Genomic DNA, 12,964 nt, shown 5'->3' on the forward strand with positions numbered 1-12,964 from the left:
AGTCAATCCAAGTCTGACTAGATCACCCTTACAGTGGTTCCTCATCATCTTCAACACATAACCATGGTTATAAATAAAATTCCCTTCTAGCCCTGTCAACCACAACATTGATTGACTTTCTCTTTCCTAAGTCCTTCAACATAAGATCAATTGAGTGTGCTGCATGGTGTCCAAAAGAGGTGGATCCTACTGCTCTTCTTCTTCATCAACATTTTACTAGCTTTCTTGGAGTTAGCACCGTTATCTATGATAATTTGGACAACATTGCTTGGCCCTACCTCGAGGACAACTTGCCTAAGAAGCTTGTAAAGGTAATTAGCATCTTTGATTTTATCTAAGGCATCCACTGACTTAAGGAAGGATGTCTTTCCATTGCAGCTCAGTATGAAATTAATGATGGAATGTCTAGTAGGATCAGTCCATCCATCAACCATCACAGTAACACCATATGTTGTCCATCTTTCCTTCAATGAACCAATGTATTCCCCCACCTCTTGCTTCACCTTTGATAAATGTTATTCATTACTTCCCAAGCTATTGGGCCTTTAACCCCTACACTTGCCATAGCAACTGCATTGATCATCCCCTGATAGTATGGTGTTTTGGCTACATTGGCTGCAATGTTGTTGTAGATCTGAATTTGCTGATCGCCAACCTAGCTTCCTCCTCCCTACTGCCTTCTCTACCTCCAACAAACATATATGAAATGTTTCTTTGATAGGTGTCTTGATGCTTGAAAAGGGAGGGGTCTTGGTCAAATGTGGCATCATAATGTGCTGTCTTCCTCCTCCTTTCAGTCCTCTCACTTTGAAAACTATGTCTAGGTGGCATGGATGCCCTTGACCCTTAACCACCTGCTCCTGTTGTCTGTTCGTATTGCCTCACATTCTCAAAATGTAAGGACTGTGTGCTAGCTTCCATTGCAGCCTTCATCTATCTCCACTCGGCCTATAACTCAATACCCATAACCCTCCTCCTCTCCTCATCGTTGTCTGACTCCTCATCAACATCAACTAAAGGTCTACACAACACTGTATCCTCAAATTCCCTTTGTTTTTGTGCCATCTCATCCTTTTTTTGTCTCCCTCCCTTTAAAGTTGTTGCAATTGCTTTTTGCACTTCATAGGGAAGCTTGGGACACTTGGCAATATCTTTGTAGTCACCAGCCAAATGTTGCTTTAAATATGGCTGAACCACCAGAATTCAAGGTCTTGAGGCAATACTTGCATTGGGATTTTTTTTTGTCGGTAGTTAGTGGATCCCCATGTTGCCAAGCAATGTCCTGAGTCCCACTGGCAGTGCCGCCACTCCCACTAGTTGCCATTTAAACTACAAGTCTACAACACTAAAATACATACATGAATGTTCCCAAATAATCATTAGAATAATTTTTAGATAAATAAAAACATGTAAAAATAATTTATAAAACAACAAAACACACACTTTGTTCTAAGATAACATTTATACAATGCTCAAACAGACATGTTTGTATTTTTAAAATAAACTACATAATATGAACATCATTTAAAAAAATAAAAGATAAATTTTTTATAAAATATTATTTTTCATAATTATTTTATTCAATTATTTAAATAAAAAATAAAAATAAGTACAGCAAGCATGATAATCAAAATATGACTACATGGGGTTGTAGCCCTCCCAATATAGTTTAATATAAGTGATAATCACATTCATATCATAAGTATTTTTTAATTTTTTAGATAATATATTTTTTAAATACGAAAATTCAAAAAATAAATTAATTGCAGAAAAAGAAATTTGTTTCCGTGAAAGTATAGATCGAGGCTAGTAGATCAACATATATTTATACTAGACTCACACACCTATTGTAAAACATTCTATTTGAAAAAATTCAAATTTGGGGGAAAATCTTACCTTTGTTGAAGATCTAGTTGAAATAGGCTTGAATGATGATAATCTGATGTTGTAGATGTGTTAAGGATGTTTAGAAGTTGAATCCCCAAAAAATTCTGCCAAAAAATCAAGTTTCGGGCGACTTTTGATAGTTACAGTGAGAGAGAGGTGAGATATGCCTCTCTCGAACGAGATAGGTGGTTTTAAAACCCCCTAAAGCAGGTGATTGGACCAGATTTGGCGAGATATCGCCGAGAGATGGTGAGATCTCTCTTGGCGAGATCTCCCATCTCTCCCAACTCGACCCTCATCTTGTCTCACCCTCTCCAAATAACGAGATATCTCGTGAGATCTCCCACCATGCATTTCATCTTATCTAGAACCTCCTTCTGGTCTTGAGAAGATCCTTCAGACGGATATCATGTGATCTCCCTCTTTTTTGTGTTTCGGTTTTTTGTTACCTTTTTTTTTCCTTGGGACTTTTGACCTCGTTTATGTACCTGGAAAGAAAAAAAAGAAATAAAGAAAAGAAAAAGGAAAAAAAAGGGAGAATAGCACAAGGGCTCCAACATGTAAATCAAGAATCCCTTGAGAAGACTCTCAAAATAGCATATAATAGATTGAATTGATTTTTCATTCTCGGTGCTATGATTCTATGTTGCAAAATTGTAACTAAACAAACCAGAGATTAGATGCAAAGAAAAGGAGGAAGAAGAAGAGGTGGATAGAACTAGGTTGTGTTGGATTAGCATCACTCTTCCCCATGGTTCATGTGTGTATATATATATATATATAGGTGAAGTAGTACACAATATTCCTAATAGATTACGAACACCAAAATGGAAAAAGTCTCCTAATCTAGTAAGTAGAAATCAAGGAAATATAATAAAACTTGGGCAGAATAAAATCAGATCTTAGCCAATCTGGGGGAGGGACCCCACATAATGTGGTTACCACTGAAGTGGTAAATCACGTGTATCTTATGCTCCCCCTCAAGTTGGAGTATACATATTAATAGCTCCAGCTTGGAATAACAGGAACATATTTTAAACTTCACAATCTTGAGAACAAGTAGCAATAGTGGATGCTGACAAACACAAAACTTCACCCAGGAGATAATCAACATCAACTTAAATAATCATCATGTCGAACAAACAATCCAACAATGAGAACAAAGGGCAGCAGTGAATGAAAACCACATCCACAACATAGCAGAAACAATTTTATCTAAGGCAGTATCCAAATGATGCCAGTACCAGCAATTGCCTCAAAACTGTAGCATCTCAAATGGCTACAGCACAAGAGGCAAATGGTAGGTAGGAATCTCCACAAGAGAAGATCAAAGTGCAGCTCCAATGTCCATACAAGTAGATAAAAAAGTTAGCTTCAATGTCAACCACAAGTAGATAAAAAGTGCAGCTCCAATGTCTGCACATAAGATCTTCGCAAGAAGACAAGTAGTAAGTGGTAGGTAGTTACCTAGTTCTCTCCACTTCTTATCCATCTTTTTCTCCTGTTCCTTGGTTTATTTACTGCTCATATTATCACATTGTCCTTTTATCATATTCTCATCGTTTCTAACACTATACAGTTAGACCATTCCCATCTATGAACTCACTTGGTAAGATATCTTAACAACCTTGTGGAAAGATAGTATGGACATAAAGGTTGAAGTCATAGTCTACTAAGTTTCATAGGTCATAAGAAGATTGGATCTCCACTAATTGTTGCATGGCAATGTGCATTTAATGGTTAATTGTCCAAGAATAATCCTTGATGTTACTGGATCTCCACTAATTGTTGCATGGCAATGTGCATTTAATGGTTAATTGTCCAAGAATAATCCTTGATGTTACTGCCTACCTAGTATACTGTATTACTTCTTTCTTTTACATATTGAAATCCAAACAATATACTTAGGCTCCTGGTATTAGATTTTGAGACATGTTTTCCTTGATGATGTTGCAGTGCAGGATTAGGAGTTGTAAATGCTGCAAGAAAGACCATGAAAAGGATGCTGGGTAATAATGAGTCTGCTTTTGAGAGTGCACGGAGTCAATTCTGGGTGGTTGATGCCATGGTGATTATGTTTTCTTTATCATTTCAGAATTGGACTTAGAATAAGACATGGAAGATTACTCCTCACCCCTAATACTCTTGGAGTGATAGGATTGAATTATTTGTGCAGTAAAAGCTAAGCCAGCTGTTGAATGCTTCTCTGTCTATCTATTTAATGCTTTGTTTTGTATACTTCCAAAGTGTTTTCTTAATTATTATTCAAATGCACCCATGGGTAATGGATCTGGCTGCTGAATTTTAATCAACAGGCTTAGAGAAGCATATATGTGTAAGCTGTCTACTTGTGTTAGTGTTTCATATAAGGTAAATGGTGCTAGATGTCTAGTTGCTATTTTCATTAGTTTCTTGACCTGTATGGTACATACTCACTCATCCCAAATCATGGGCCTAGCTGCCCCTGCCCTCTAAACGGAGGAAAAAAAAAATCATAAATGCTACATTACTACATATGGCCAAAGCTAAAAATAGGGTGATGGGGATGATAACCGTCGACATTTATTAGGAAAAATATGATTCACTGGAAAGGTCTTGAGACTAATCCTGACCTCCATTAGATAGAGAACCTGGATTGCCTACATGGAAAGTTGGAAACCTCAACTGTATAATTGCTCGTGTACTGAAATTTAATACAAATGGAGGGTGAATTTATTAACTACAACTGTCTGCATGTTTGTGTGTGTGAAGTTCTTAGTTTCTGTTGTCTGGTTTTACTCAGGTCGGATTTGCTGGGTCTCATAACCCTAGGAGTTGATGCCTTGATTTCTATAGCTATGGAAACCTATGGTCAAAGAAACTCCTTGATATCTGGAATGATCTATCTGATAGCCGGATGTCTAGAAATAAGTTACTCATAATTGAATCTCTAATCAATTTCGTCAATGATTGCATCTGCACTGATGACGTATACTGCTTGTAAACCTAATGAAACCTGTTGATTGGCATCACACTTAATTTCCAATATGTTCAGTTACCTAGGTTGATTAGTGTATAAGAATGTGTCTTTTATCTACAAAATACACAAGGGCGAGAGGCATTATTGGGGGACAGAATAGAGAAGAGAGAAGAAAGAAGATAGGGGGAAGAAGGGAAATCTTAGAAGAATTAGTCTTGAAGAAGGGGAAGAGGGAGAAGAAAACTCATAAGAAGAAGAAGAGAAGAGGAGCAGAAGGGGGGGGGGGCTGCAAACGCACAAAGCTCAAGCTTCAATTCATTTTTACTATTCCATCCTCAATAAGCTGATTACAAGTGTTTAAATAACAAAACAAACATACTTGATAAGAAAACAACTATAATAGGACTCTTGGTAATTTAAAACTAACAAAAGACTCATCCTACTAGGACTCTTAGGAATTTAAAACTAACTAAAACTTATCCTAGATATCCTACCCAAATAAAAACTTTGATTACATGATTATCCCAATAATAAATAACAAAATTCTAAATTATTTATAGAACTCCCACAAAAACAGTTCCTATTGTATCTCCTTGCAAGCTGGAGTTTGGGCCCACCAAATTTGAATCTATTTCCATGCAAGCTGGACTTGGGGCCCACCAAATATGAAATTATCATCTAATTTACTGTTCACGCTACTGTAGCGTGAACAGTAACTTCTGGTTGTGCTGCATCAGGCATTCTTCCCCAGGTTGTGTGGCATGTGTTCAACCGATTTATAGAAGATAGTGGGTTCTGTCTTGCTGCAGGCGTGAGCCCATCCTAAATTTTGGGAATGAGTATTTGCTATTAATAAATTGGAAACTGCCAGGGACATGAATTCAAATGCTAGATTTGACCATCCTCTATAACTTTGTATGCAGCACTGTCTGTCAACAATTTTGTGCTGCTTCTTTTGCAAGAGCTTTGCTAATGTGTGGGCTTTCTTTTCAGGTTTAGACCTTTGAATGGAAATTCTTCTTTTGGTTCCTACTTCCTTGTATTTAGTGGTCTATACTTGGGTTATTTTCCATATTACCAATTTCTGTGGAAAACTTTCTTCTATTCCTGGTTTAGTAAATTGATATGAAGCACGACTTATCTTTGCAATTCTAGCATTTTGGTATTGATTACGTAGTGGAGATATATATACGCTATAACCTCTACATGTTTTACCATTTCTAAGAAAATATAATGGTTTATAAGAAGACACTCCTATTGAACAGTAACAAGATACATGGGAGATGATATTAATTCATTAGCTTCCTCAGCCAGTAAATAATTTGGGTCATCAAGTGTCTCAGTTGCTTTGGGGTTTCTAAGAGAGTGGCTACCTTTTACTATTATTTTTTCCCCTTTTGGGTGGTTTGGTGTTAGTAGTGAACTCTCTTATTCCTTAAGCATTCTTCTCTCTCCAGGATCTTCTTTTACTGGTCTGTTAAAAACATTTGCATGTTTTGCTGCCTATAAAAAAGCCCAAATGTTATATAGGATATAATACGGGTAATTGATTTTGTTTTCTTTTATTAGAAGCTAAGTTTTATAATTGAAGTTTTTTATAGTAAGGTAGTCAAGTATGCTGTTCCCTGAGCTGAAGAAATAACTTGAACCTTTTCTTTCAGTGCTGTAGGCTAAGTTTTCTTATATTATGGTTTGTAACTCTATTTCCCGTTGAAACTGTATAAATCTGATGCTGCCCTTAGATCATGTTTGCATTTGATAAATTGTGTCGATGGAGTTTTCTTTGATTAATCTGGTAATATAACAATTAATAATTTTGGAATTCTAGGGGCTAATTACAGAAGGGCGTGAGAATATTGATCCAAATGCACGTCCATTTACAAGAAAGGTAAATGAGGTTGAGCGTCAAGGACTAAGAGAGGGGGCAAGCCTTGTTGAAGTGGTATTTACTCTATCCAAATTTCAATATTTCATATGTTTATCTATTGGAAAATAAATGTTGCACTGGTAAACACACTGTTGTTCACATGTAATGTGTTGTTGAAGGTTGTTTTACAAGTTATAGGGGAAGAAGATTGCTATAGAGGCTGTTTTGGTTGAAAAGTCTATTGAGGAGTGGTCTTATGTGCCCACACATCAGGGATTTTCCAAGTAATTTATTGTTGAAGATTATTTTGTACGTTATAGGGGAAGAGTATTGCTGAACCATCTATCTATTTTCATTGAAAAGTCTACTAAGGACTGGGAATTTTCCTTTTACTTTCTTTTGATATACATGATTCTGGACCCTTTTTTTGAGTTCAAAATTCAAACTTAAAGTCTCCAATGGGGAGGAAATTACTTTAGTGCCCATTCACATACCTAATGATTAAAATATAAATGAAACGAACATAGTAGAAAGAAATCTTTAGGGATGGTGAAAAATGCACTCTTGTAATTGTGTCGTTGAATACAGTGGGATAGTAAATGCTGCTACACATTCATTAGAGTAGTATCTCTTTTCAGGTGGGTGGAAAACTGTAGAAGATACAACATGGGTTGGAGTCCTATCAAATACATTTGTCAATCTCTTTCTTAGAATTATTACCTGTTCTGGTTGAGTGAACATTAGTAGTGTGGTCTCCAAGAATCCAAGTCAAAGTCGTATTTGTTATGCTTCCACTAAGGCACCCATAGGAAATAATCCTCCACCAATACATGGAGATCATTGACAACATCTGTTTCTGTACCACTGTTTAGGCAGATCCACATATCTGTATCCACAAGAAGTTCAAGAAGCTGCTTCCTAAGTTGTAATACAAACAGTAGTACTAGTAGTAAATAATAATACTAGTAGTAAATAATAATGTAAGTGTGAAGTAGGTTTCTTTTTGTTTCTGACAACATCTGTTTCGTTTGGAGCAGGTTTGTTGGTTCAGCTCAGTCAATTAGGAAGTCAATCTAAGTGGTCATGTGACTCACTTAAGTTGCCATATGACTATGTTATCAGTCTGTGAGCAACTCCAAAATGGGGGGGGGGGTTATGAGCTGGCCCAACTTACCTGGGTCAATTTCTAGTTTTTTCCTTAGTCCAAGTCATGTCCTATTAGCACTAGGACACCTTTTGTTTCCCATTTGATGGAAAAATACAATCAGTTTGGGTTTATGTTATTTACTAAGCAATTGTGTGTTAGATGTCTTAATTGAATAGAGATCTGCTGGTGTTTGAAGTCAAGTATTTCTTGTTAGCAGATCAAGTGAGATCTTCCTTCCAAAAGGCCAAAAAGAAACCCAATGGGTTACAAGGGTATGACTCTGTTAGGAAAGGGCAATTTGGGAAAGGACAGATCCATCAAGTGCACTAACTCTCGATAGGAAAAAGAGGCTGTAATTAAGAGTTTTATACCAATCGAAATTGGTTGATGCTTCCCTATATAGAATAGACTTGTAAATTAGCCTATAAATAGTGAAGTTATTTTGAGGAGTGCTTATAAGTTCAATCTGAGCCTCCACAACTAAATCGTGGCTTCCATCTTCTCTTCTCCCTCATTCTTCACCTTATTCTTTCTCAAAATAACATGGTATCAGAGCTAACAATTGATTCTATAGAAGGGAAAGAAATTGTACCTGATGTGAGAGTCGTTTCCAGAAATTAAAGGGATGCAGCACCGTATGTTGCACTTGTTGGTGATTTTTATTTGAAGATTGATGCAACTTCATATGCTGCCATTACTTTGGTGATTGGTATTGAAGATCGGTGTAAGAGAATGCCCAGCTTGGTGTCAGATCTGCATTTTTTCAGGTACGAATAAACTGCGCTTGATTGAGATATTTTTTGTTTTGTGATTTGGGGTTGAGGAAGAGTGTCTGTCGTCCTCCTCACTCTCGATCTGTTTAGAGTTGAGAGAATAACCATTCTTTGGAGAAGAAGAAGCCGCCGGAGTAGTTGCTGGTGCTGTGATTTTTCACTTCCGACGTTGTTTTAGATCAGAGAGAGAGAGAGAGTGAGAGAGAAAGAGAAGAGTGACCTGCGACGCTGCTTTAGATCAGAAACTGTGCTGTGATTTTTCGTTTCCGATCGTTGCTTTAGATCAGAAAGAGAGAGTGAGAGAGTGAGAGAGAGAGAGAGTCTTCGAGAAAGAGATGAGAGTAACCTGCAGTGAGCAAGTTCGATTGGTATTTTAACTTGGTTTTAACTTGTTTTTTGGTTCGGTTGGTTCAAGTGGTCCAAGTGGTCCAAGTTTGATTGATATAGGTTTATTTATAGTTATGAGATTAATCTGATTTTGGGATTAAGATTAATTTGGGAATAATTCTGATTCTAGAATTTATTCTGATTCTAATTCTGATTTCTGATTTCTGATTCTGATTTCTGGGATTTGATTTTAATTGTGTTGGAAATGGGAGAAACTTCAAGTAAAAATACCATGACTGAAATTATTTCTTCATCCTCTCATCGGTTAACTGAGAAGAAATTGGAGGGTGTATCAAATTTCCACCAATGGAGGGCTATAGTTAAAATTGTTCTTACTGGACGGGACAAATAGATCATTTGACTAAGACTATACCTAAAGATGATGATACTTGGGCAATTGTTGATGCATGAATACTTGGGCAGATGTTTAATTCCTTGGCCGATAATATTATATATTTGGTTACTCACTTACAAACTGTGAAGGAATTATGGGAGTATTTGAATGTGTTGTATTAAGTCGAATAATCGGCTAGAATCTACGAATTGTCCCAGGAATTTTATCGAGTAGATAGGAAAGGTAGAGATATTACCCAATATTTTGCAGATTTTAAAAGAATGTATGAAGAACTAAACTCTATTCTACCTATCTCCTATGATATCAAAACTATGCAAAATCAAAGAGAGCAATTAGCTGTTATGGGTTTCTTGGGAGGTCTTGGAAAGGAGTTTGAGGCAGTTAGAGCACAAATTCTTGGTAGTGATCAAGTACCTACGTTAGCTGACACATTTTCAAGAGTCTTCGTGTTGCAACAGAGAGTACCAATAACTCTACAGAAAATTCAGCTTTGGCAACAGTTTCTTGAGGCACTTCTAGAGGACATGCCCCTAGTGGACAGAATATAGGACGAACTTGAGAAAATAATACTGGAAAATATCCAGGTTCACACAACTCTACTGACAGTACAGGACAAGTTAAGACTTGTCATCATTGTGGTCGTCCAGGACATATTCAACGATATTGTTGGAAGCTTCATAGGAAGCCCCCACACATGGCGAATGCAATCATCACCTCTGAATCAGCATCTCCAACTACTACCGTTCATCTTGAGGGTAAGACTGTAAAGATGACTGATGCAGATTATATTCGTTTCACTCAGTTTCAGGCCACTCAACCACATTCAGCCGCTGCCACCGTTGTTCAGACAGGTAATGCTACTGCTTGCCTTTCAACCACATCTCGCCCATGGATCATTGATTCAGGAGCTTCTGATCATATGACCGGGGCTACAGGTATATTTTCCTCTTTTGTTCCATCATCCTCTTTGGTTACACTTGCTGATGGCTCTCATATAAATGTAAAAGGAGTGGTACAGTTCAATTCACTCCATCCATTACCCTACCCTCAGTTCTTTACGTACCGAATTTGCCATTTAACTTATTATTTGTTCATAAATTTACCTCCACTAATAAATGTTTGGTGAAATTCTTTCCTGGATATTGTTTATTTCAGGATCTTACGACGAAGAAGATGCTTTGTAGAGGCCGTATGTCTGGGGGGTTGTATCTATTCGAGGAGATATCCTCTACTGCGTGTTCTAGTATTTCCATCCCCCATCAAATACATTGTCGATTGGGGCATCCCTCTTTGGAAAACCTAAAATTGGTAGATAAAAGTTTTCATTCTCTTTCTAAGTTGGAATTGTGAGTCTTGTCAGTTTGGAAAACTTCATCGTGTGAGTTTTCCTCCTCGTATAAATAACAGATCAGATCACCCTTCTCTCTAGTTCATTCTGATGTGTGGGGACTCTGTCCTGTTAGTTCTACTTCAGGTTACAGATACTTTGTTACATTTGTGGATGACTTTTCAAGAGTCACTTGGCTTTATTTAATGAAAAATCGTTCAGAATTATTTGACATATTTTGCAATTTTGTTATTGAAATTTGTACTCAATTTGGTGTTCCTATTCGTACTTTTCATAGTGATAATGCCAAAGAATATTTCTCTGATCCTTTTTGTAAATTTATGGCTTCTAATGGGACTCTTCACCAATCCTCCTATGTTGATACTCCTCAACAAAATGGGGTTGCAGAAAGAAAAAATAGACACTTATTGGAGGTCACCCGTTCTCTCTTATTTGAGATGAAGGTTCCTAAATCCTTTTGGGCTGATGTAGTTTCAACTGCTTGTTATCTTATTAACAGGATACCTTCATTTGTCTTAAAAGGTGGCATTCCTCATTCTCTCTTATTTCCTTCATCTCCCTTATTTACTTTGCCTCATAACGTATTTGGTTGTGTATGTTACATTTGTAATCATTGCCTAGAGATCTCTAAACTTGATCCTTGTGCACTTAAGTGTATTTTTTGGGGGTACTCTCGCACTCAAAAGGGATATCGTTGTTATTCTTCTGACTTACGAAGATATTTTGTTACTGCAGATGTGTCATTTTTTGAGTGCACTCCTTTTTCTACTGAGTCTCATAGTTTAACTGACCTAAATGATGATCTATGTATTTTTCAAAGTGTGTTTCCACAGGGTACAGTTCCTTCACCTCCACCTCTGCCAAACATCACCAAAGTATACATGCGCCGTCCAAAACCACCGGCTCCCCCTCTTGCACCTACGGTCTCTACCTCTGTGCCGACTTCGTCTGTTGATCCTACGGACGTTCCTGCCAAATCTGACCTTGATATTCCAATTGCTCTTCGGAAGGGTACTCGTTCTTGTGTTCAGTATCCCATCTCTAACTTTATTCCATATTCTACTTTATCACCTGGATTCTCTACTGCTCTATCTACTATGGAGACTTATCCTATTCCTAAGAATGTTCTTGAAGCCTTGTCTAATCCTGGGTGGGTCAGTGCAATGAACGAAGAATTACAAGCCTTAGAGGACAATCAGACTTGGGATCTTGTGTCTTTACCCTCAAGAAAGAAAGCTATTGGTTGTAGGTGGATATTCACTGTGAAAGTTAATCTTGATGGTTCTTTAGCTCGCCTGAAAGCTCGTCTTGTTGCCAAGGGCTATGCTCAAGTTTATGGCGTAGATTATGTTGATACTTTTTCGCTTGTTGCCAAGCTTACTTCCATCCGCATTTTAATCTCTCTTGCCGCTACCTACCAGTGGCCCTTGTTTCAGTTGGATGTGAAGAATGCCTTCCTTCATGGAGATCTGCATGAGGAAGTGTATATGGAGCAACCACCTGGGTTTTTTGCTCAGGGGTAGAAGAATAAGGTTATATGGTCTCAAGCAGTCACCTCGAGCATGGTTTGGACGATTCACTACTGTTGTAATAGAATTTGGGATGACTCGTTGAGAAAGTGATCACTCTGTATTCTTTAAAAACTCTGATGCAGGCAAAATCTTTCTTGTAGTTTATGTTGATGATATTGTCATTACAGGAAATGACACTTCAGGAATTGATAGATTAAAGACCTATTTGCAAGAGAAATTTCAGACCAAAGACTTGGGCAAGTTAAAGTATTTTCTAGGAGTTGAAGTTGCTCAATCAACAAAGGGCATCTTCTTATCTCAACGGAAGTATGTACTAGATTTGCTTTCTGAAACAAGAATGTTGGGATCAAAACCCATATACGCTCCCATGGAATGTAACTTAAAGTTAATGCCAGAAGATGGAACCATTCTTGATGATCCAGAGAAGTACAAAAGCTTGTTGGAAAGCTGAATTATCTGACTGTGACTAGACCTGACATTGCCTTTCCAGTCAGTGTTGTGAATCAATTTTTGTCTGCCCCACGAACATCACATTGGGATGCAGTTATACGAATTATGAGGTATCTTAAGAAAGCACCAGGACGTGGACTTCTTTACACTAATCATGGGCATAGAAATGTTGAAGGATTCTCTGATGCTGATTGGGCTGGATCACCTATTGATAGAAGATCGACTTGGAGGAAATCTTGTATCATGGAACAGTAAGAAA

At 37.4% G+C, this 12,964-nt stretch overlaps 1 protein-coding gene across 1 annotated transcript in view; it reads left to right on the forward strand.

Annotated features, from left to right (window-relative positions):
• Positions 1-12,964, forward strand: part of NAD-ME1 (NAD-dependent malic enzyme 1) — a 63,523-nt gene that overhangs the window by 32,585 nt on the left and 17,974 nt on the right. The window contains exons 10-11 of the mRNA XM_089157848.1: positions 3,844-3,955; positions 6,675-6,788. Coding sequence (XP_089013974.1) covers positions 3,844-3,955; positions 6,675-6,788 — 226 coding nt within the window. The remainder of the gene's footprint in view (positions 1-3,843; positions 3,956-6,674; positions 6,789-12,964) is intronic.

The sequence above is a fragment of the Hakea prostrata genome, chromosome 6 (assembly GCF_041222555.1).
Source record: "Hakea prostrata isolate BN-2017 chromosome 6, UWA_Hpros_2, whole genome shotgun sequence".
NCBI classification, from domain to species: domain Eukaryota; kingdom Viridiplantae; phylum Streptophyta; class Magnoliopsida; order Proteales; family Proteaceae; genus Hakea; species Hakea prostrata.